Source organism: Stigmatopora nigra, chromosome 5 (assembly GCF_051989575.1).
Source record: "Stigmatopora nigra isolate UIUO_SnigA chromosome 5, RoL_Snig_1.1, whole genome shotgun sequence".
NCBI classification, from domain to species: domain Eukaryota; kingdom Metazoa; phylum Chordata; class Actinopteri; order Syngnathiformes; family Syngnathidae; genus Stigmatopora; species Stigmatopora nigra.
The window spans coordinates 10,224,067-10,250,431 of record NC_135512.1 but is presented as its reverse complement, the minus strand read 5'-3'; the positions used below and the strand labels follow the sequence as shown (position 1 = coordinate 10,250,431).

At 36.3% G+C, this 26,365-nt stretch overlaps 1 protein-coding gene across 11 annotated transcripts in view; it reads left to right on the top strand.

The window, feature by feature from the left end:
- ptprsa (protein tyrosine phosphatase receptor type Sa) overlaps positions 1–26,365 on the top strand; it is a 149,454-nt gene that overhangs the window by 82,841 nt on the left and 40,248 nt on the right. For 6 of the 11 annotated variants that reach the window (XM_077717254.1, XM_077717255.1, XM_077717256.1 and 3 more), the window contains 10 exons: positions 6,141–6,251; positions 8,233–8,244; positions 14,736–15,005; positions 15,178–15,759; positions 16,903–17,039; positions 17,151–17,295; positions 22,133–22,453; positions 23,695–23,888; positions 25,004–25,030; positions 25,966–26,083. In XM_077717254.1, the coding sequence (XP_077573380.1) occupies positions 6,141–6,251; positions 8,233–8,244; positions 14,736–15,005; positions 15,178–15,759; positions 16,903–17,039; positions 17,151–17,295; positions 22,133–22,453; positions 23,695–23,888; positions 25,004–25,030; positions 25,966–26,083 (1,917 nt within the window). The remainder of the gene's footprint in view (positions 1–6,140; positions 6,252–8,232; positions 8,245–14,735; positions 15,006–15,177; positions 15,760–16,902; positions 17,040–17,150; positions 17,296–22,132; positions 22,454–23,694; positions 23,889–25,003; positions 25,031–25,965; positions 26,084–26,365) is intronic. The other 5 variants (XM_077717261.1, XM_077717260.1, XM_077717263.1 and 2 more) reach the window with 5 other exon arrangements.

Below are 26,365 nucleotides of genomic sequence, written 5' to 3'. Positions count from 1 at the left end.
TTACTGTTGCTGATCACAAGTTCCAAATTTTAGACTGTCTAACTTATCACAGAAAACCATCTCTCAAAATTAAGGATGCACAAATTATTATTGAAAGGAAAAATCTTGTGTATACTCTATGGTATATATGTATGTATGACCCTTTCATGGTAAAAAATAGTGTTTAACTAAAGACTATTAAGGAAGGGGAAATATTGAGAGACCTGAATTATGTTTGGCACACATACCTGTCGTTGTAAATGAATGAAACCTTTGCTCTTTGGTCGCAAAGCATCATAATTGAAAAAGTCAACGTAAACAACAGGTTCTTGCTAACTACTGTACTTGATTGACAAATTAAAACTTAAAACTTTGAACTACATTTCTTACAAACTGTATTTAGAGTGGTGTTTCTCAAAACAAGTAATGTGATCAGTGGAGTAAGTAGTGCCACAGCTGATGGGTCAATCATCCATTGAGGTGTATTTAGGTCATTTTTAATCTCAACTGATCAACCTTTCACTGACCAATGCTTAAAAAGGGAAAGGATTATGTCCATTAAGTTAGGTTACATAGCTATGATACAGAGGGATTTGTTAATGTAGGCTCAGCTGTCTGGTTAGATTGATTATCTTTGTGCTTTACTTTAATTAAAAGTCAGAAAATATGTAATTGATGAATAACGTCTATGACTCATATCACATCAATTTATTACTGCTTTCTCAGAACCTATTATTTTATTTGATTTCTTTTTATTTTTGCCTCTCGATGTAAATACCTTTTATTCCCCCTCAATTCCAAAGCAGGCCCATGTGTGTTTGTCATCCCTTCTACAAAACTGCTTTATTAATCATAACCTTACCTTAACCCTTTCCTAACACCTCACCTAACGTTTAGCTAGTAACACCCTTAATTTCCTGACTAAAATTTCATATCTGTTGAAGTAAAATAAGTCAACCGCTTCCTGCAGCCTCTAATAAAATGCTACCACCATAACAATATAACCTCATTGGACCCCTAATATTCTCTGTCTTGTGATTAACCTTACATGTACGTGTGTGGCTTATGAAGAAAATGTTTATAATTTACAGTTATTGATTTATTTTATTTTTTTATTTCGGACACTGTTTTGTGTATGTGGATCACATCACAAACCAGGCAGATCTAAACTTGTAGTGCTTTTCTCAAATCTGCTGGTATCACTCATAACAAATATAATGACAAGTCTACCCCATATATTTTATTCCTAACATTGCCCAGCTTCTATTTTAAACAGCATTTTGCACCAATAAGTTCACAAATTGAAGCAAAGGGAAGACAAAGGACCTCTGAAAAAATTAACTATTTTGAACAATACCTAAATATGGAGGGACATAGTTATACTTGGAAATATGTGTGCAAAAAAAGAAAGTTGGACAACGAGGTTGCTTCAGGCATAACAGTGTAATGCAATGAATTGTGTATAGGAGCAAGGGGGTTTAAGGTAATCTTGGTCCCGTACAATTCATAGCTGCCTGCAAGGGATGCATTTTACAAGTACATCCCAGCAAGAACTCAATGCTACTGCTATTTTAAAAAGCAGCCCAGTGAGTGAGTAGATAAGCTCTGGGTATTTTATTGTCCCTAATGGGATATTTGGCCTGCAGTCAATCTTGAAACACAATAGTCTTAGAATAGACAAAGAAAAGACAAGCACACAGTTTAAGAGAAATACAACGATGGAAAAAGCCAGGAGACAAAATGTCCGAGCAAGAATGGTAAAGCTAGGGAGAAAGTGTCCATCCATAACACTTAAGTAGGTTTATGACTTGTAGAATTTGAAACAGAAAAAAAAAAGACTTCAAGGTGTTTGATTTGCATTTGGTTGCCAGAAGGTACAGTCTGAACTACATCAGAGCAGACTGCATTTTCACATCAGCAGCTTGGTAATGTACAAAACCAGCATAGTGTAGAGACAACAATTGGTTTACGGACCTAGTATTCAAGGTTATTCGAGTGGATAACAGTGTATGACACTGTAGTATGTGTAGTGTTGTATGGCTGAGAGAAATAAACAGAGAATATTCACTACAACTACAATTCCAAGTGATACCAGCAGTGTGAGACTTTTTGTTTTATGTTTTGTTTTATATTTCGATAAAAAGCACCACTTCCTATATCTTCACAAGGGTTATAATCAAATTCTATCTATCTATTCCCTAATCCAAAATATAACTATAACTCAGACTAACCTATAACTAAATCTATGTTGTGTCTTCATGCTTGTGTCTCCTCCAGAGGGTACCCCGATTCGAGGTAAGATATTTAACCACCACAATAAAAATGTAACCTAAAATACTTTAATCACAAAGCTACGCTTAGACCTCTCATAACTCCATTATTATGACTAAATAGGGTTTGATAATTATTTTGGTTCCCCCATTAAAAAACATAAAATTAATCTTGCTGTGTCATCTATGTTGCTATTCTGTGTGATGTCTATGTTAAATAGGACCATTTCACCTGTGTTTTGTCGTGACACTATTTTATTTGTGTGTCTTTTTGTTTGTGATTGTCTGGTTAAGTTTATTTCGAGACAAGTCGAATCGGGCAAGTTTTTTTTTTTTTAAGGCTGAGTTAATGAATACTCCAAGATGGTAAATTTTGTGGCCTTTTTTTTCTTATACCCCCATCTTCCTTTTTATATCCTTCTCATCCTTTTGGTCTTCTTAAGAGCCGAGAGACACTAATGTAATGTTAATAAGCAAGTGCCTTGCAAAAATTTGCATTTATTCCCCCGTGCCTGTGACAGAGCTTCATACAGGATGAACCTGGAGATGCCTATGTGGGAAATAGCTGCTGTTTAGAATTACGTTGTAGTTCATATTTATCTTGCCTTCAGGATTAACAGCAAGGACGTTGTAGCTAAAATGGAATGACAATGTATATCTATTTAGTTTTCAGAATTATAAATTAATTCATTTTTTATTATCTTTTATTCATTTTTTTTTTTTTAATGATTTAATGTTCCAAATTTGTTTCTTTTTCCATTAAGTCCACTATACAGTTTATATTTTATTAAAGGTTATTAGATATATTTATATGTCATATCAATATGACCACTTGCACAAATAATGATTTAAATTGAATATAAATATTATGCTCCTCAAAAGTGGAAATAATCAAAGAGCTATTAACTGGAAAAAGTGCTCAGATTGCGGTTGATTTTGCATTGCACCATTAGTAGAATCATTTCTAGTATTTTTAGGTAATGAACATGACAGAATAATTAAAACTGATATCACAAAGCACTGAACATTAATCAATATATGTCTAAATAAATACTTTTTTTAATTTAGTCAATCAGAACTGAACGCTTATCTTTATAGGGGGAGGCGTTTTAATAGAGCGCTTGCATGAAGTGGTCTTGAGGTTGTCATTGGATTTATATCTTACAGGTGTCCCTCAACCCGTTAACCTGATAGAGACGATGTCTGGACACTCAATCCTAGAATGATACTGAGCTTTTATCTATTCCATTAAATTTTCACTTGACCCAATGGTAACCCAACAAACGTATCCATTGCTATGATATTGATGAAGTTCTCATTAACCAAACAGTTTGTATGTAATTTTCACTCAGCCCCCTAAAATCCCACCTAAAAATAATTTATCTGGGTGAGATTAATATAAATAAAACCACAACAAGAATTTCCCTTCAAACAGAGCAACACAGGACAATTAGACCAAGGTGAAAAGTAGTAAACTGGAATACCTGGACTCCCTACCTGCGTGAACACTGATTTCTAGAATATCACCAGATGGGCACAGACAACAATGGCATGACACATTGGTCTCACACTACTTTAACCTCAAAACAATGACCTTGAGGTGGTGACAGAATATACCTGTGAGATAACAGTGATAAAAAACAGTAGAGAGAACAGCAGGTCCCGTTTTATTTGGCTAAATGCATCTCTTTTATTTCACAAATCCAAATCTTAAACAGATTTTTTTCTGATATTTAGTCAAGGTAACTTTTTGCCATACAGTACTGTTATAGTAACAAAAGTATTCAGAAGAAAATAACATTCCTCTATTCTTTGAAAAATGCAAACTGAAGGAACTAGCTGGTATTACCTCAATTTGTTTCTCGTATGTAGAGACACTCTAGTTTAACATCAAACAGACCAATAAAGTAAAACATAATTCAGACATTTAGGACTAATACAGAGTCATTTAGCAATGTGAGGATCAAAGTTTTGCAAAAGTGCTTTACAGTTACAGCTGTGCTTGTACCTGAAGTGCATTACTGTGGCATAATCTTAGTAATACTACTGATGCAGTTGGTACGCAATATGAAGTGACAGTAGCATGAAATATTCATTAATAGGCATTGATATGTTTACTGAAAAATAATGCCCCTTACACTATATGTCATTCTTTTTGACAAAATTGCTGTTTTGAAAGGTATGAGTATTTGTCCACTTAACAGTTCCAGTTGGTTTTAATCAAATTTGTGTTGCGACACAACGAGTAACGTTTGCGTGAGAAGATAGAGAGGAAATGGAGAGAATAGAATGCTACTGGCAAGCCTGACTGGCCTCAGAGCAAGAATTAGGGAGTGAGAGTCGGCCAGTTATTTTGTTGATTGCCTACAAGAATCAATCAAGGTTTGCTGGAGCACACTAATTGAATTACATGAGCGGTTCTGGAAGAAGGGGTACAATTGGCAAAGCTACTGCAAAATTGTGACAGGGTGGGATGACCAAAACTTGGGGCACTTTACACAATTAACCATTCATGCCTCAACCAATCTTTCTTTCCGCTATTGTTTGTCTTCTTTTTCCGTCCCCAATCGCTCTATTCTTTTTAAAGGCACTGTCCAGTCAAAGTCAAAATTAATCAATCATTAACAAAATACAGATTTGAACAGGCTGTATCTGATGTACAAAGAATGAACATTAATGGATGCAATAACACAAGTGAAGAAACATTCAATATTTTTTTAAATTTTAAATGAATGATGTATATTTATTTATTCATTAACTAGAGGATTGTATATAGGAAACTGGGTATCTCTTTTAGGTTGCTGTATTAGATAATAATTGATCTTAATTGATAGAGGCCTGAGCTGAAAACTCTTCTGTTTTCACTGTTAAAGCATAATCATTAAGTTTTGTGGGTGGTGTCTGGTACATTGACGGTTCTTGGATCAACACTAATGAGCAACATTGTACCATTTGTCAGGGAAACCTCCATTGCAATCTGTTTGCCTGTACCAGCCAGAAGCACTAATGATATCATCAGGACATGCCGTCAACTATGGTGTAATGCAAAATGATTTGAGGCCCGTTGTTTCACCTCCCCCCTTCACACGATTCCGCTTTCATGTTGTACCTAAGTATTATTAGGTGGAATTCATTTGCACATTGAATTGTTTGAATCTTTAATTAGATTAAAGATAGCTGGTATGTTATCAAACATGCCCCTGGGATATTGCACTTACTAAAATGTAGCCTGAGAAGTTTTTCCAAGTCACCCATGTATTACTCATGAAGGAGAATCTGCCCTGCGTTTGCATAGTATGTTACTGACATGCCTTTTATTATATTTGTAGTTCATCAATATGAAAGTGCAGTGTGGAAAATTCGGACCAATGATAGTGTTTGTAAAATATGTTTTCAATTTCGCTTGCAAAATAAATTCCTTTTTCAGCATTAGGCAAAATGATTTGTTGAAGTCTTCGGAGTTTTAAACTACCATCGTGCTACCCTCGCTCACTTGGTTACTTTAAATTTGCATAATTATATTGGCCTTTTTGTGGATTTTTCTTTCTTGGCGATCAAACATCCTAGATGAGTCGCATCCAACTGCTACCAACAAATTCGGTGTGACTGATTCAGTCCGCTGTTTTATTTATTAAATTTGTTCCCTTTTTATCTATGTATGGTGGATGCTGGAGGGGAATGCGGTTTGTCATGGTAAACTGCATTAGCACTGCAGAGTGCACATCTCAATGAAATAATCCAGAGTTTTCCAGTTTTGGAACTCTTTCATGCACTGTCACCCTAAAAAAAAATCTAATTACAATCCTCCTTTTTTCTTTCTCTGTCTTTCTCTTTCTTTCATTCTACTTGTTTTTTTCTTTTCTTTTTTGCTGGAACTTCTATTGTTTCCAGGTGCCTTGCAGATTGAGAACAGCGAGGAGACAGACCAAGGAAAGTACGAGTGTGTGGCGTCTAATATGGAAGGCGTCCGGTACTCGTCCCCTGCTAACCTCTATGTGCGAGGTAGGGAGACCACCAGTTTAAGACCTAAAAAGTAACATGCCTGCACAATTCACTCTTAGTGATATACTGTGGAGCTAAACAAATGATAATTTCTTCCTTTCTAGCTCCAGCTCTATTTTATCTAAGTAGTATAAATATTTTAGCACTGATAATATTGCCTGCCCTTTGTAAAAGAGACAATTGTGAAATATACAGTCATTTGACCAGCTGATGTTCTTCTGTCTTATGATGTAACACTTCACTTTGTGTCTTCCAATGCCATGCCCAACTCACTTGGAAGGAAATTCGTAGCACAGGAAGCCGTATGTCTCTGCTTTATCGGTTGTCAAACACCTTTTAACTTTAATTTAATTGTGCACCAAAACAAATGTTTGCCCCTCCATCCACCACTTAAAGTTAGTGCTTATATTTTCAGGTACTGGAACACAACGGTAAGTGTGGATTTTGAATGAATGATGAGAGATTAGTCATCACCAATCAAAATCTTAAAAGAAAATGGCTGTAAACACAGTGAGCAGCATTCTTCTGTGAAATGTCATATTTTTCTGGAGCATAGTTCCATTAAATTCCCTAGTTCTGGTAAATCTTATAATCTTTACGCGGTTATGCATCCAGTAATCCTTTTGGTCAGCAAAGCTATGTAAAATAATTGGTGGCAGAAGACATGGGCAATATGGACAAAAGCCAACACTACCGCTAATCCAAAAAGACAATGAATCCCTGTTTAGTGAGGTTTAATAAATTGAAGCAGATACACTTTCACTATGTATTATTTATATGACACATATTAAATAAAGATGCCTCGACGTCTACTCAGTTGGTTCCTTCTGCTGTGTACCAAATAACTTTGTTCCCAATAAATAATTCACTAGTCTGACATTAGAAATTGGGTCAGGACTTTTATATTTACTTAGTATTGCTATTGTATCACCACAGTAGGCAAGAACAATGGTTAAACAAGATTCCATGCATCTTGAAAATATGATGCTGTAATATATGCATCATATACTACACTACTCCATGCATTTTAGGACAAATTACAGTCAATTATTTACACAGCAAACTAATAGATAATAATAATACTAATAATGGGAACGCTTGGTGCAGCTTTGGGATGTATTATAAGATCCTTAATTTGCAGAAAACTAAACGTTAGTTTATTTTAACAATTCATGCAGTTTTCATTAACACTGGCTCCATCAGCATGCCTTTAATTAATGAATCCACAAGGGTCATAATTATTCAAGTACCCCATACTACTCTATGTAAAACACTTAAATGGTGTCAACCTTTTGTCTGTTTTCAGTTAACTTGTGTCAATCAATTCTGATACGTGATGTTGCCAATGTTTTTGTTCAGAAGTTGCACCTGAGATTAGCAGCTGTAGTATCGATACATTTCCTAGATGTAAAATTATTATAGCACTGCAATTATGTTCAACTTTGTCAAATGCAAACATTGAGTAGGTGCAACCAAATGGTTCCTTAAAAAAACAAATCTTAAACTGCAGCTTCTAACTTCAGCCCAAACGTGTCTACTTTCTTTTCTATCGCTCATTAGTTTTTTCCTTATTTTGTCTTGATTTAAATTCCTTCTAAGAAAATAAAAACAAAAATCAGCCATCACTGGAGCCTCTCCTGGTGGCCTTAAGAAGCTTTTTTGAAATTTGGCTTATGATACCCATGACTTTGACTCCAGTAGTGCCTCATCACTACTTTTTGTAATCGGCGACATTGATTAATCTTGATTGGTAACATGACATTTACTCAAGGGGGGTGGGCAGGCAAGTGTTCCTTCAAACTGGGTTTCACTATTAGCAGGGACAGTTGAGTAAAAAGGAGGTAAAGGGAGTTTAAGCAAAGGGAAATGTAGCTGCAGCTAAACACCTTGAGGTGGCTTTTTTTACTCTCTCTGTGTTTCCCCTATTTTTCTCTTCTCCTCATGTCATTGTGTTCTGCATCAACCCCTTTACATCCCTCAGAGCTTCGAGAAGGTTGGTGTGTTTTTTCTTTTTTAACTTTTTTTTAGCCCACAGTTGAGAAAAAAAATTCTAAATGTTAAAAAGCAATTCTAGTTAGATTTGCCTATTATATAGCTCGACTCTAAATTAAATAAATGATAATCCACTGAATCGAATTCATTTGAAAGATATATATATATTTATTCATTTATTTCCAAGGAAGAAATGATGAAATCAAACCTGACTAGTTCAGGTTTTGTTAATTTATTTTATGTTTGCATTGTGGGGCCTTTTCTCGTTTTGCATCCTCTGGTATTGCTTCTGCACCCAAAGGCTTTCTTGCATGTGTTGTCATGGAAACACAGCACTTGGAAATAACGGGACATGTTGCATGATGGAAGAATGTAACTGCGCTTGCATGCCTATCCAAAACCCTTTGAGCCGTATTGCTCCCTTCCTTTATGCTTTCTGTGTGTTTGTTTTACATTATTATCATTTTTTTCTAAAAATCTCCTTCCCAAACAACCTGTTTTGGCTTTCCCTTGGTTCTCTTGTTGTTTTATGTTGTTATTATGGTGCGTATGTTTATTTTTTTTTATAACTTATTTTTTCCAGTTTTCAAATTGTAACTTTCTGTTGAAAAAAAATTCAACCTTCTTTATTTCTGGTTACTTTTGCAGACTTGCTATTTCTTTTTCCAAATGATGCTGCTCTGCTCCTTGACTCTTGCAATGCATATGGAAATGCGCAGTGAAAGTGTATTTACAGCCAGTGTTTCTGTCGTCTTGTTTTAGTCATTACTTTAAAAAAATTGTGACCTGAGTGGGCTTCATGGTGGTTGCAATAAATGGCGCCATCATGGAGATTAAAGAAAATGTTATTCACACAGAGTTGAGGTAGGCAGATGGAATCCAAATTCAATATTTTCTTTTTATATTAAAAAATATAATAACATATGGAAAAATAAATAGTTTCAGTTTTTAATTGTAATTTGACTTAGTTACTTAATTAGATATTAGTATTAAATGTGACAAAAATCATGAGAATAAACTAGCAGCCATGTAGAAGCCAGTTTTCAATAACTTACTAGCTCACTCTGAATGCATATGAATTGGGTGTATTTTCTATTTCGTTTCAAACCAAGTGCAGCATACTCTTAAGACTGTTTTGAGCAATCCCATATCCAAGTAAATGCAGAGATGAAAGCAGTTTTATTGCGGGTGGTATTACATGATTCCTCATGACTGCCTCAAAGCTAACAATTGGATCAAATTATAATCTAAGAAATTGGATTGCTCAATAGGAAATATCTGATAACTTATTTATTTTTGATTTTTTTTTTTTTTAACTTTGTGTCACCTTAGCGAGGTGGAAAAGTTATCCCCACCTATTCTTATTTTGGCCGTTTGTCTGCTGGTTTGCAACTGTCATATAGGCACATTATTTTATAATACAGAATCAGCCATTGTAATTCTTCTCAACTAAATGCTGGAGCTTAATGCACCTAAAACATTGATAAGATAACTAAACCCATATGTGAATACTTATTCTAGTCGTTATTCATGAGTTTTAAGTACCAACACCAAGTTCCACCAAATATTTGAAAAGATGTATTCATGAAGAGGTTAACACGTCTCAATTGAAGCTCACAGGGAATGTTTACACTTTTATAAATGGTATACAAATCCTGGGAAACACCCACTCCTAAAAATAATAAAAGATAATGAAAAACTAGTGACATGATGTTGCTATGATTTAAGAGTCAGAAAAATAACACGGATGGAGAAAGACTGTGCTGTTATGTATGCATGTGCATGCTTGCCCTCCTCTTATGATATCTGCCTGGTTCTTAATGTGCTTGCATGCCTAGCTATGTTTCTGTTTGTGACGTTGGGAAAGAAAGCTAGATTACACCTTATTTTCTCACTGGCAAAATTAAACAAAAGCCATGTTTTTTTTTAATAATACAAACCTGGAGCAACCCTCATACACTTATGTATAGTGTTTTTTTTTAATTCTACAAATATACACAAATGCAGTCCTGGTGTGAAACAGCTCGATGAAGGGATAAGTGCATAAGGACATATTTAAATGACAAATGGCATCTTGTCGTTTTTCTAAGAAGAAAAAAAGAGAGATAATACAAATCTCCTACAATCATATACCCCTGCAGTGTTTCCTGTCACTTTTCTTCGGGTGATAATTTCCATTTTGATGAGGTGCTCATAGACCCTCTTTAGCAGCAATACAGCCAAGATATTAATACAGGATGACCCCTGCAGTTTCAATGTAAATTTGGACTTCAACTAGAGAGCAAAGAAAAAAAAGGATCTCCATATGATGCCTATGTCCTCGGGCAGCAAGAGGGTGTAATCTCAGCTTCAAGGTGACACTAAAGGCTGCACATTATTTTGGCTTCCACCTTTCTTTTAGGGCAGCCAAATCTGCCCTAGCAAAAATGGCCAATAATGTCCACCTGTTTTGTTTGTTTGTTAGTTTTTGTTTTGTTTTTTTGGTTGGGCACAAATCCCTCCACAACACCCCCCTACTTTTAATCTTAGTGCAGTACTCTGGCATTCTCTCTCGACTGCTTTTCACCTGGTTTACTGTAAGTCATTTTGTATTTCTCTCCACATTGGGGCTTGAAAAAAAGATAATTTATTAGTACAAAGCTTTATATATTTGTTACCCCTTTCAATTCCTAATTGGTCGGTTGGGCTCCATGAATGATGAGCCTGTCCATGCAAATTGATTATTTTTCTTTTCCTAATTTTTTAATTGCTTTGCACTACAGTTCAGTGAGGAAACCATAGGCCCTTATTTAAAAATTACAGGAGGCAGATAAAACATGATATACTCTGTTAATGTACAATGTTGACATATAGCCTACAAAGGAACATTAAGATAATCAGGTGCCAGTCAGTTTGTGTCCACATTAAATTAATTTTCAATGCGGCATCTAAAACATTTTTCTAATCAGTTTCTTATTAGAAACATTGGTATAATACTACAGCAAGAAAACATAACTCTATCTTGTCAATTCATTTGTTCAAAAGTGGATAATTAACCCATCTGACAACCGTCATGGATTCTGAAAAGCACAAAATTTTAAAATACACCAATCAATTCGTTTTCTTTTAGCTGAGTATAAAGGAAACAAAAGCCACAGTTCGCAATTTATCATTCGTGCAGTGCAAAGGACTGAAACTGAACTGTACCTCTCAGATGAAAAATGTGTTTAACCATGGTGGATAAATTTTGTTTCTCCACGAATTATAAACATTTATGTAACTAAGGTTAGAAACAGTCTCATTCACTGGGAAATTCCCAGATCATTTGACTGATCTGAGCCCCTGGGAGAGAAGGACACGATGGACACTTTTGCTCCAGTAGGTCCACAGAAAACAGACTATTCGTTCATAACTGTTAAAATTGGAGACACATTAATAGAAAAGACAAAACTAAGCTAGGAAAATAACAAAAAACATTGAGAATTAGTAGTTGATTCATTCTTCTTTTATGCAAAGGTGTTCACAGTACTGCCTGGTGAACTGTGCAGACATACTAGGTGTGGATTTTGTCGTTTTAATTTATCAACCAACATTCGTTAGTGTGTCTGGAATAGTCTTGTATTTGGATAGCGTTGGCATGCTTGGAAGGGCTTGGCGTGACATATTTGGATTGCACTAGAGTTTTTATATTGTATAAGCCCTAGGGGATTGGGTCACACCTGTATGTAACTATTGCCTCACCCGTGCATGTATGTGTGACGAATGAGCTGCCCTTTCACCTTTGTTTTTAAAGTGTTGTTTTTGAAAAACAAACAACTACATATACATACACGGATATACTGCAATATTTGGATTGTAAGGCGCATGCATCTTTAAGCCACACATTTTGATCCAAGAAATCCATATTTGTTCAGAATACAAGACATAATTTTGATAATTTTATGTCAGTAAAATACGTAATATTTGTTTCCTCGTCAATAAAATTTAAAATAATTTGGAACGCTATATAATAGTGTCTGAGGTAATAAACAGAACCAATGAATAGAATTTGGGGGCTGAACATGGTTTATTTTTGACCTTATTGAAGCACTAAATATGTTTTTCTATTTTAATTCTTGAAGGGTTGTCAAAATCCCAAAGACAATAATGTCAACATCCTTTAACAAAACATAAAGGTGAAATCCTCAAGTCAGAATAAAACATTTTCCCAATGTCTATACTACACAATGTTAAAGATGAGGTAAAAATCTGCTGACTGGCATTTGCAAGTACAGGTGCTATGCTAAAGGCTTTCCTCTTGTATTTAACTCTTGCTTTGAAGCCCCAGTGTGTGAGACCTTCAAACCCTCTTTAAGCCATCGTCTGTCTTTTTATTTAGTTTGGAATCACAATCTCTTAATTCTATCTCCCCACTTATGCTCTCCTTTTCCCTTCCTTTAGATAACACCCCATCCCTAACTATTTGCTTACTGTACAGTATGTCTGTATGTCCAATACTATCAGTTTGTCAACGTCTGTCATTTTGTGTGCTACCTTTGCTGCTGAAGTTGGTTTTGTTCAGCTATGGGTTTTTTTTTGTCTTTTCTGTCTTGTCTCTGTGTGTGTCAGCTTTTTATTTAGTTCATCATTTTTTACTCGTACATTTGTACAAATTTCCTCCACTCTCTTTGGCCGTCTTTGCATCCCAACAACCCACTTGATATGACATATGACAAAAAACAAAACGTAGAATAACATCATTAACTGCAGTTAGTTTTCATAATTGATATAGCTATTGAAATAATGATTATTTTTTTCATTTACACTTAAATTATTCACTGATGGACCCTAAATTAACTATCTCTAAGTACAGAAAATGTGCTTCTAAACTTTCTTGCAAATAATAGATAATCTCCCCTTGTTTTTAATTGTTTAAAGACAATACTAATTTATGAAACGTAGTTTTTTCTCATCGCGTCACTGATTGCCATTAGGGTTGTAAATGCTATGTTAAGTACATATCTTTCCCTTTTCTGTGTCCCTATCAGTCAAGTGCTTCTTGGGATGCCTTTCTTGTAAATATGCAAAAAAAAAAAAAAAATTCTCACATGTTACACATGTACAATCGCACATCGAATAAAAAGAAAAAAGAAAATATATACAGGAGATGTACGTACAATATATGCACCTACACAATGCATTTGAAATCATATTTATCAGAGTTCATCCTTAACTTTTTAAAAAAGATGTACTTCAATTCCTTTCCATTGAGATTTTCCATGTTTCTTTCTGTAAAGTTTTATTCTGCTCATCCTCAACATGTTCCATCCCAATTTTCTCTCTCTTCCGGATTTCTATTCCCTGTGGATCCAGTTTTGTTTCTTGACTCCAACACTGTGATAGTAGAATTTCTAGCTGTTTTATACGTACTTAAAAACACATCCCTTGCTACACTACTTTTATTTATTGTTAACTGGGACTGCGATGTGACAGCGTGGCATCATCACATCCTGTCACATTAGCTGTTGAAAAAACTTTCCACACTATTGAAGTGGGTTATCCCCTTTACCCTTCTCCAAACTTCCCCACCCTTTTTTCTTCCTCTTTTAACTCTTTGCTCCTCTGTTGCCTATCGTTCTTTCCACTTCTCTAATGCTCTTTCTTGTATCTCTTCTTTGCTCTCCAATCGTCTTTTGTCTGGGCATGCTAGCGACCCTTCAGTTATATTCCTCTATGCATTTTATCTCAATTTTTATATCTAATTTTGTTATCATTTATTCTTAATTTACCTCAATCTATTTATGCATGCTGTCTGTGAAACTGATAGCTGCATCTATCAATGGAACCGTGTCAGATCTTAATAAGGCTTTGTCCAGTGGATCTACTCTAAACCACAAAAATCTGATTAAAGTTTCTCATCTTTAAGGTTTCTAGTTAGTAGGCGATGAGTGAAAATCAGTGCCAGAATATGTTTAGATCCTTAGACCCTAGTAACCGTACACTTCCTGTGCTATGGGATAAGCCTCTGATGGCTGATTTCCTCTGTGGCTTGAGTGCCTAAGTGGACAGGAAGTGCCAGGTTGCCATGTTCGCCTTACAGCATGTGATAGTGTTTTTACAAGGCCTATTAACTCTTTCATAGGCTGTGATCAGATTATGCTGTGGTTGATCATAAGCAACAGCTCAGCTCCGAAGATGAGAAACTCGTAATAGATTTTTGTGTCTATAATTGTGCTGTGATCGGTCAAATATTGGTCAATGGAACCTTGTTGCTATGAATCGTTGCTTTCTTGTTAATCTATCTTGTTGTTGAAGCAGTTCTTTTAGTTTAGTTTCCTTCTTTTAATTTGTATTTTTTGAGTATTTGAGAAGTCTATTTTTACTTTGTGTTTTGTTCCCATTAGAATGTTAAACTTTTATGTGTTTAATAACATTTGAAAAGGGGTCAATTTTAATCGACCTTTGTTGTCACTTTCAATTTTGACTCTTTATGTGCTGTTTTTCATTTTTTCCCTTCCACATGCCTTCTCCCAGTCCGGCGGGTTCCTCCTCGCTTCTCAATTCCACCAACGAGTCAAGAAATTATGCCCGGCGGAAGTGTGAACATAACTTGTGTGGCAGTGGGATCCCCCATGCCTTACGTTAAGTGGATGTTGAATTCAGAGGACTTGACACCAGAGGATGAGATGCCAGTGGGTAGGAATGTTCTTGAACTGAGCAGCGTCCGTGAATCAGCCAACTACACGTGTGTGGCCATGAGCAGCCTTGGCATCATTGAAGCTGTGGCACAGATCACTGTCAAATGTAAGAGATAACAACATGCATTTCGCCAGCAGCCTTAGAGGACAATATATAGGAAAATGTACTTTTATGAATTGGATATTTTTATTCTCATCTGGCATCTCAATAATTGACACTTTTCTAGCAAAATTGTCCCATTAATCACTAATTGCCTTTTGTCTTGTCACCAAAACAGCTCCTCCGAAGCCTCCAGGTACTCCTGTGGTTACTGAAACCACTGCCACCAGTGTGACTATTACCTGGGACTCTGGCAACCCCGACCCAGTGACCTACTATATCATCCAGTATCGTGCCAAATCCCCAGAAAGCAAGTATGAGACAGTGGATGACATTACCACTACACGATACAGCATCGGTGGCCTCTACCCCAACACAGAGTATGAAATTCGAGTCTCAGCTGTCAACACAATTGGCCAGGGTCCCCCCAGTGAACCAGTGGAAACCAGAACGGGTGAACAAGCCCCCGCTAGTCCACCTCGTAACATTCAGGCCCAGATTATATCCCAAAACACCATGATGGTACGCTGGGAAAATCCAGAGGAACCAAATGGGCAAATTAAAGGCTACCGAGTTTATTACACCATGGATGACTCCCAGCCAATGAGCCTTTGGCAGATTCATAATGTCCAGGACAGCATTATCACCACTATTCAGAGCCTTGTTCCTCAAGAGACTTATACCATCAAGGTCTTAGCATTTACTTCAGTAGGTGATGGACCCTTCTCAGAGCCAATCCATGTCAAAGTACTGCAAGGAGGTAAGAAAATACAGTTGTATTTGTTGTATATTGATAGTTTAGCTACTGTGGTCATAATACCTGTTTTATTTTTTTAATGTATGGTAATTTCGACACTAAGAGTATACCTGATTATAACTCAGCACATTTTACAAAATCAAATACAAAAGGTCATACCTGCCTAATAGTCATAGATGCTGACATTTTATTATGGGATATTAATATAGAGAGATATTACGTAGAAAGATTTGATTGATCAAAAAATCTGTATTAATCAAATATACTTAAACAACTTGCAGAATATCTCTTCATACACATGTAGCAGCATGTGAGGGGAGCCAGCCTCTGCCACATAATACACTGTTGTTCTCTTTCTCAAACCATAAAAACACCCAGATTTAAGAAAATGTCACTTCAACTACAAATGAATATAGCAAACTGTGTTTGGCCTTACTTTTCCAAATCTGTCTCGCCACCTTTAGTTTTTCTTAAATTGTTCTACTGTAGCTCACCATAATATTGAATAGTCTTATTTGTCAATAAAATCCCCAAAGTTTTTGTAAGGAGCTGGCAACCTTTTTCATCGTTAGCATTTATATGTATTAATTATCTATGGTTGTCCTTAAATGGTTCTCTGTATTGGCACCAAGTGTCTTCTCTTGACATGAAATTGGCTCGTACATTTAGAAAACTCTGCTTCTCACAAACGGAGCTTTTGGAACGTAACCAGTAGCTAATGGGGCGTTGGAGAATATACACAGTGTAGAAACACACGGGATCTCCAGAAATCTTTTTCGAAACACTCCTTTTGCATGGCACAGACTTTTTGAGTGGACCCCAAGCGGCAACATCATCATGGCAAAACTGGATAAATGCAAATGTAATTTCATTAATTTTATTTTTTTCTTATTTCCTCAAAAACATAAATATGCAGCTCCCTTATTAAAGCAGCAAAACTCAAACAGAGAGGAGGCAAAGTGTAACTCATTGTCTGAGTCTCAGTCAGTACTTATTTTCAACAACAATACCTTGTTTTCCAAACTCCATAGTTAGCTGGGATAGGCTCCAAATTTTGATAGCTTGAATTTTGAAAATAAGCAGCAGTAATAGAAATACAAACACAGCATAAAATAATACTGTAATACACGCACATTATATTTTCAGTTCCTGGCCAACCATCCAAGTTCCAAGTTGGTGATGTATCTGATACCAGCATTGAATTAACCTGGGAACCAGCCTTTGACAAAGAAGGAATTATTAATTATGAACTCCGCTACACCGAGGGGAGTTTTGGCTCTCAGGTGAGACTGTCATTGCCATTTCATAAACAGAATAAGTGTAAATTACAAGATTTTACAATAGTTGTACAATACTCATGGTATTCCACAAATGATTTTTTTTCTCTTTGACAGATCAAGAAAACATTTGGACCCGCATCTTCATACATTGTTGAAGGTCTCCGCCCCAATACCGAGTATCACTTCTCCTTGGCAGCTATCTCAAACAAGGGCATTGGAGCATTCACCAATGACATGTCACAGAAGACCTTGCAAGCCAGTATGTAACCTTTTCTTTCCCTTTCTACACCAAGGGTTTACTGAACCAAAGATTTGTCTTTTACCAGCTCACCTCGTTGATTAGGCATTTTATAGGGTATTCTCCTCCGGTGTTGAATTCTCTTCTGCATCAACTTTGAACAATGTTTTCTTCACAGAAATATGCAGGTTTCAAAGCTGATGCGTATGTATTGCATTCGACTTGTTTCAATGATTTTCTTTTCTTTTCCCGCTACCTGCAATTAAACATTTAGACATATTGAATTACTTCATTTGTTTTATATTGGGTTTCAATCAAGAAGAATCAAGTATTTTAGAAACTTTATCGAGAGTGAATTTTTGGAGGGAAAATCTGTCTGTGATGCAGAAAGAAAGGTCTGTTCTGCATTGGTTATGAATACCACTGCTATGTCTTTGCAATACTACAATTACTGGTACATTTTAGAGCCATGGTGAAAGAGTAGACATCCTTTAACACATTTTCTGTTTCTACCAGTGCACCTTGTTGGCTGCCCCTCACCGCAAAATCTGGGCACCGGAACTTTGATAAAACCACCTCACTGTTCTTTTTTGTTTTTGTTGGGTTTTTTTTTCCTGAGCAGCAGAGCTTCACAGACAATGCAGCCTCACTGAGGAGAGCGCCAGTTGCATGTAACACTCACTCCTACCCCCAGGAGTGATATTATGAGTTTGTCACTGCATTGTTGATCTGTCCAGGCATGAAAATAGAATATATGTGCAGGCATGAAAATAGAATATATGTCCTTCCACTTCCATTCCTTCCTTGACATTTGTCGCGTGGATTTGTGCATCTTCACCTGTCACTGCTTCTACTATTTCCTTAGCTGTGTATAGTTTGTTGAATGATGAACTAAAACCATATGGGAATGGATACAAAAACCATCCACTCCTATCCTCTTCTGTCATTCACTGCACAAAAAGAACAAACCCTCTCTTTTGAATGGCCTTGCTCACATTGTGTTATATTTTAGGTCCATTCAAAAGGTTTTTTTTTTAATAATTTATTTTATTTTATGGTTATTCAAATGGATATTAGTTTGACAATTCGTCAAACTATAGCCTGCTGCTATTTGTTTTTTAGTTAAGTCTACCACAATCAGCTCCAAGCACTTTATCACATACGTGTAGAATTTTTACCAACTTGCGTTTTTATTTTTTTCTAAAAAGGGGTTCTCTCCAATTGATGATCATAGTTGATATCAAGAGTAACCATAATCTCTATGGAGGTGTCAGTCCATATTTGGGTTTTTTATCAACACAATCATCGTACAATTTCAGTGCTAATTTCTCTTAGTTCTCCTGTCTGTCTTTTCTGTCCACTCTACTTATACGGTTCTGCCTTTTGTCCGTGAACTCTCTCAGGAAATATTGTTTAAGGGGGTGAATGTAGGAGTCAACTACACTCAGCACTCAAGGAATTCCCGATCTAACTGTGTAGGTCAGAACAATCACAGTTTAAAACACAGAAAAATATAAGACAACACTATAAATCTTTTGGCTGCCAGAAGGTAAGTGATTTCATGGTTGTAGGGATTCAGTCTGCCATTCTCAAAAACCTACCATCTATGACTTTTGACAATTTGCTTTCAACCCCACTGTAGGTCCCCCAACTTAAAAGTAACTTGGTGATACCCATACTCTAGTGTATGTTAAAACATATTAAGATGACTTCATTGCTAATTTATGTTTAAGTCAGAAACTGGTTCCTCTATGATAACCTGCTTGAGAGGAGAGTATAGACCATATAGCAGTTTGTAAATAGTTCAGTTTTAAGATAGTGTTTTTGTTTTTATAATTTGATGTTTTTCAATGGCATACAACACATAAAAAGTGTTATGTTCACAGGCAGACTGAAATCCTTCACCATTTATCAAAAATGAAGACTTTGAAGTCAAGGGTCATTTTCTAATCAATATCTTTAATATGAATCAAAATAATTGCATATTTTAAATGTTTGGATTCAGTCTATGCAGCAACATTCAGAGCTATTGTCATGGGGACCACTGTGTCGAGAATATCCAGCTGTACATTATACTATTCAACCTTCCAATTTTAATTGCTCTTTGATTTTTTTTTTTTTTAAAGAAAGATGAATTAAATTATCGGATATTACTGACAACAGTGGCCCTCATTTGGAAGCAGCAAGACAAATTGGGTTTAGGTGTCACAGTCACTCCAGACCCTAAACCCATTTATTGTGAGACTGTTCAGACGTGGTTCAGGTGGGTCCACAATTTGAGAGGCAGGCCGGCACCCAATATCCCTTGTGCCCCTCTTTCCCAGTTTCAAGTCATGGTAATGGGGCATTAGTTGGACCCTGAGAGTAAATGTTAGCTGAGTGCAAAGCCACAGTCACAGATAGGAATCCCATTTCATAGCTTCAGAATTAATTTCATGCTTTGCTATGAGCTCTGACCCATCCCGTTGGATTGTTAGGCTTTATATGTTAAGATTATACCTCAGAACTGCCAGTAACCGGTTGAGCGCTGTCTCAAATTAAAGAAGTGGATTCTAAATCCTCCATATTTAGCCAAACAAGCCGTTTAGCCTTCCCACTTACTGTAATTACGGGAGGGTTTTACATGTACTGCAGCATTTGTTTTTAATGCCGCATGGACATTCAGAATTGAGGAAGATTAATTTTATAATGATGCCCAAATGTGACCATCCTTCTCATTGACACTGCTAATGAGAGAACATTTTCCATGCATTCTGTAAGAAGTAGTTTTTACTGTTTGCAAAAGCTTGGCTTATTTATTGTAGATCTAATGCTGACCTGAGCAGTTAAAGTGTTAAAATCGACATACGCTATGCAAATTAAGAGTTTTAAAACAGATTGGACGAACTGAGCTGGACAATTACTTTGGCACAAAACTTCTCAGGAAGTTTCAAAAGACCCTCAAGTTAAGCATTAGTGGAGGTTCCCAAATAGTCCTAGAAACCATAATCTTACAGCTGGTCTTTTTCATGGGTAATGCACTTTGTTAAAGCTTGGCTACAGCCATCATACTGTATGCCTGAAGGAGTCCTGTGCAGGATGATAGCCTGTGCTGTCGCATTCACAGCCTCTTTACTACATCACATAGACTGAGGACTAAGCAATCATTGTTGACGTGAAAACTTTTGCAAATACAACAAAAGTGGTGGAAATAAGCTGAAAGGCTCCAAATCCAGTAAGACGGAAAGGAAATAAGGCCATTGGACACAGAGAAGGGATTGTGAGGTCTTGACCTATTTGTTGCCTTTGACGAGGCTCTCCCAGATTGCCAAATCTCTTGTGGTTATTTGATGAAGAAATTCATGTTATCTACAGCATGCTATTTACAGTCATTTTATTAACTTGACCGATTCAGACTAATTAGCACGAGTTATGAAGTGGGATTCACTTGAAGAAAAACACATTTGTTTTTGTGTTGTATGGCCCCTAATATACATGCCTACAGCCTGCCCTCTCACAGTCTTGTGGACCCTCTGGCCCGAACACAACAAGTATTATGCAGCCCTTCCTAAAGCAAATAGCTGAACCCCAAGAAATGCAATGATGGGTCCAAAATTGATCAAAACCCAAATTTGAGGGTGCTACCTTATTCAAATATTAGGGTAGCACTTGCTTTAGTCCAGGGCTGGTGGGAAGAAAGTCTTTAAAATGTAAAATTATCGGAGCCAGGTAAGTATGATGCAGACGGTTTCTGTCATTATGTATTTTTTTCTATTTCTTATTGTTTGTATTATGTTGTTTTCCCCATTATATTCCCATGATTTTTTATTTTGGAGGATCATGACTTACATTGGAGTTCATCTCCCACTTAAATTTAAGATTTATTATGTTATTTACTATGAATTTTGTGTACGCAATGACTTAAATTATGGTGCTGTTTATTTCATGTGTTCCTAGGTTTGATATTTTTGCATTTCATAACACAATGTAATAATGAACAGTGCCTATAGTGATGAAGTGTGTATTATTACACAAATCATTGGAGCAAAGAAATTATTTTCTAAAGATTAATATACAGTTCTATAACTTTTATCAATCTCCAAAGTGATTTTATATATATGTATATACGTATACTGCCTTAATTAAACTTTAAATGATAATATAAAAATCTTTCTCACATTAGCAGTACTGCACAGTGCTGCCTCAAAATGTAGTCCTGCCTCAATCAGAACATAAAACTATATTATATCCTTGAAGGCATTATTATTATATATTAGTCATTATTAGTATATATTATAGTCTTGTCCAATCAAGATCTTAGGGTGCGCTGTACTGGGAAATTTGTCAGTGCTACCAAAATAACCCTGATCGTAGTGGCCAAACAACACCCATCATGGAGAAAGGCTTTAATTTTGACTTATAGAAGTCAAATACCTGTTGTCATTCCTAAACGTTTTTTAGCCAAAATGTTGAATGTGAAATACATATCACACTTCAACTTTGTCTTTTCTGACAAATTACTAATCTTAAAAATTCTACTTCTTACTATAGAAGTTAGGACCAATAATATTTTAGGGGTCGTTAAAGCATGTTTATTCATTATTACACTGTTTTTGTCACCATATTCTTTTTGCATCTACATTTTCTTGAGTTTTTTAAATTAAGTCAATTTAAACATTGCATTCGTTTGTTCTTAATTTTTTTTTCAAATTGTTTGTCATGGTTTTTTTAACCCAAGTTTCCATTTATCATTTTTCTTTATCTTTCCCATCTTTTGTATGTCTTTCGTTTTTCACCCCAACCTTCCTCTTTACCCATCTCTTGGTCCTATACTCCCTCCTCCTTCCCACCTGCCTTTCTTTCCTGTCCATCTCACTAGAGCCCTCAGCCCCCCCTCAAGACATTAAGTGCAGCAGCACTAGTTCCACCTCATTGCTGGTAAGTTGGCACCCCCCGCCTTTGAAGAGTCAGAATGGCCTACTGGCGGGGTATAGGGTGCGCTACCAGGTGGTGGAACAATTAGAGGGAATCACTGACGATGTGGAGCCAATGGAGGAGCCAACTGTGCCCGCCACCGAAAAGCAGGTGCTGCTGCAGCGGTTGGATAAATGGACACAGTATCACATCACTGTGTCTGCTTTCACGGTTGTTGGGCCAGGCCCTGAAAGCGAGCCGTTAATCTGCCGGACCGATGAAGACGGTACATAAATGTCTCCATTGTAGTAAACAAGCTTTCATTTCGTTAGGTTACACTGATCACAGAAGTGTTGATAGACATTGGGGACAAGGACGTAAAATGTCTCACTGTCCAAATTCCATTCCTGTAATACAATTAATATTATAATTTAATTCAATCTGTAGCTTTAATTTAGTATCATAATGTAATCAACTGACTTGCACATCAATCCATTTTCTATACTTTTAAATGTTTGCATTAGGTTTACAAAATATAGTGACCAAAATGTCTGAACTAAACTCCCAATTCCCTTATTGTTAGAGGAACGGGACCCCATCATAAATATGAAATTAAAACGGTAACTTTTGCAAGTGCACAATTGACTTTTAAAATAGGAAAAAGTATACATTACCATCTGAAATATGATCTCCATTAAATGAATGATCGAAATGCATTTCTTTCATATGGCTTCTTTAAATAGCCTATAAAAGAAAACATTATAATAGGGATCTATGGTAACGAATTGGGATAATTAATCATATTTTAATATAGGGAGAAAACATGAAAACTAACTGTAAACCATATAAAATAAAGCTTCATAAATGAACACATCTCATTTGGAATTGTGTGGTTCATTGGAAGGTCTGCTTAAATTATGTAGATTTAAAAGTAAAATAGCTTCAGCATAATTTAAAATAATGTGTGCAACCAAAAGCATTAAAACAAGTTTAGTAGATTGTTAGTGGAAACTCGATGGCAAAAGCTGCAGCACAACCACAAACACATAAATAAATACTGTAAATGTGGGTCTGTCGCAGCACAGGAGAATCATTGACAGATGGCTTTTCCAAAATCCTTTTCCCTTCTATTAATAGGGCATTTTGGCCTCTAAACACCACTAATAAAGCTAAAGCTTAAAATGTGCTCATATGGGTTTCAATTAGAAAGCATTCATAAGCAGAAAGGGAAAGAACCAAAGCACACCCAAGAACTAAAAATATGCTCTGGTCATCTTTCGTGTAAATAACATGATTTTATGCATGCTGTCCATAGTATGACAGGTCGTATTTGCAAATCAGTATATTTTTAACTACTGTATCATTATTATTGCTTCCCATTTTCACTATGACAGGTCGTATTTGCAAATCAGTATATTTTTAACTACTGTATCATTATTATTGCTTCCCATTTTCACCTTTTCTTGTCTGCTTTCAAAAAGTTTCCTCCATATGATTGACATTATTTTTTAAACATGTTGCCTGTAGTTCCTGGAAGCCCTCCAAGGAGAGTAGAAGTGGAGGTCTTAAACTCTACTGCCCTTAAAGTCATGTGGCGCTCGCTGATGCCAGGAAAGCAGCATGGTCAAATCCGTGGCTATCAGGTCCACTATGTCCGTGTGGAGAATGGAGAGTCTAGGGGTCTGCCCCTCATCAAGGATGTCATGCTGGCGGATGCACAGGTAAGACCATCTCAGTGTTCAAGTAGCTGTGCACCACATTTTTGCCGACGGTGTCTCATTCAATCATTGCCCAACCATTCCATTTTCACCTACAGTGTCTCATTCAATCATTGCCCAACCATTACATTTTCACGGACTCGGTACTAGTCACAAATAAAACCCATTTGTCATTCCATCCATGGTATACTCTGTATCTAGGTTAGCAAAGCTTCCATACATATATTGCAAAAGTTGGAGAAATTATATGGGTGGTCTTCTTATTCAGATAATCATTCCATTTTACTGCAGTGTTCTGAGCTCCTTCCCTTAACTAAAGCTTAACTCAAAAGCTTCACGCTTTCTCTTTTTCCACATCATTTTCTTAATGGCTTTTACTAAGAATGTCTAGACCTGTTGTTCATGGCCATATCTGCAATGGTTGTGCACATGTGCCAACTGCAATGCGATAAATAAAACTGTTGATTGTTATAGTCTGAAAAGCTTACAATTCATATTAATACTATTGTCCACAAACCACTTGTCTAGTACAGCAATACTTCATTCTATTTTATTTGACAAAACGCATAATGACAGTTCAAGCTTACTAAAATTAAATCCACATAGTTGAAATCAGCCAAATGGAAATAAACGGGTCAAAGAGAGGAGAAAAAAATGTTTTATTTTAGACGGTGTATTTATGGACCAAATTAAGACATGTTTGGTACAATGAATGACCACTAAGTATAGCCCTAACCTTTCACATTCATCCCAACTAGATTGATGTTTCTCAATTATAGTGAAAGATAACTAGTCGCACAAATACAGTCCAAAAGAAATTGTACATTTGACCTTATCATAGAAGCCTTGAAGCGGTGATTCAGTATATTCCTGCATTCACAATTTAACACTAGAATAACATTGTAAAACATTGTCATGCCCTTGAGCAGACCTTCTTTCATCTCTTATATATTTTTCTTGAAGCATCACAAAAATAGTGACTTACTAGATTCTAGCATTTTTCATCCACAACTTGAATGCTTCCATCTCTCACAATGCTCTTCTTACTGTTCTGCTCTTTCCCTTTTAAAAAAAAATGCAATCTCTCCCATACTCTCCTCTTTGGTGGGGTTTGTTAGTGGGAAACGGACGAAACAGCTGAATATGTGAGTACAAAGTTCCACTTGACTGCGTTGTGAAGTTGGAAACCTACAGACCGTGGCTATTGCATCAGTCTGGCATGATTTAAAAACTACTTCAGTCTTTTAACTTAAGGGAGAAACTCAAAGTTTAAAACATTGTTTATCACCACTAACAAAAAGTACTCGTGTCTATAGCTGATGCACTATCCACTGTCTTTTGTGCCTGGAGTGATTCTTGCTGTGTGTTGAGACATTTTGTTTTTTTGCTTTAGTCTTGTTTTCTTTAGTGATACTTGAAAAGAATAGCAGTCCCTTGTTTCAGTCTAATTTATTATTATTTGAGTGGGCGCGTGGGGTTTTTCATGGTAGGAACTGTAGCGCTCCCAATATGCATGCATGATCTTTTCAATACAAAAGAATCATTATGATCCTGATTACAAAACACACATTGGCTCAGATACATTGTGTGAATACTACCTAAATTTCTACACAGTGCTTATAGCTCATTTACTTTTATTGATCTCACCCGTCTGTCTGCCCGGCAGCCTGTTAAAAAGCTCATTCTGCCTTCATTTAAACCTGCTCTCTTGAAAGATTCATAAGAATTGATCAGAAGGCTCTCTTTCGGGAGAGCTAAAAGAAACATAATGGCTGATTTAAAAACTCCTAGTGAGCACCTACAATGCACAGTCCTTGAAATGCATTTATTGCAAAGTAAAATTATTGACCCACATACTTCTGGAGGGATAGAAGGCTACTTTCGATTTACACGTCTAATATCCTCCACTATATTGGAAACTAAGGTATATCCTGAAAGGATGATAGGCTAGCCGGGGGATCTGTAACAATGTAAAGGCCAGAAGAAAATCCGGTAAACAGGAGGTGCATGAAGTTAATTAATAGGTAACAACTTACAAAAAATAATATTTTGCTCGTGTTTGTCCTTTTTTTTATCCCAGGAAATGGTCATTGACGGCCTGAAGCCGGACACTACTTACTCCATCACTGTGGCGGCATACACCACCAAAGGTGATGGAGCACGGAGCAAACCTAAACTTGTAGTGACCAAAGTTGCAGGTGAGCAAAACAAAAAATAATTCTGTCAGACGTTTTTTTTTTCATTTTAAAAAAATTGTATATTATTATCATTTGGTCCCCTTAAATAGGATCAACGTGATCAACATTACATCCCAGTTCGGGTTGCTAACCCGACATTTTGTAAAGTATACATGGCTTTAATATCAAAATTCCCCCCAAAATTAGGGAATTTGTCACCAGTCTGCTGAACAGCACTTTTTGATTGGTTGTCTTATCCTCGTAATATTTTATGTAAATCAGTGCATGTAAATCACATTACTT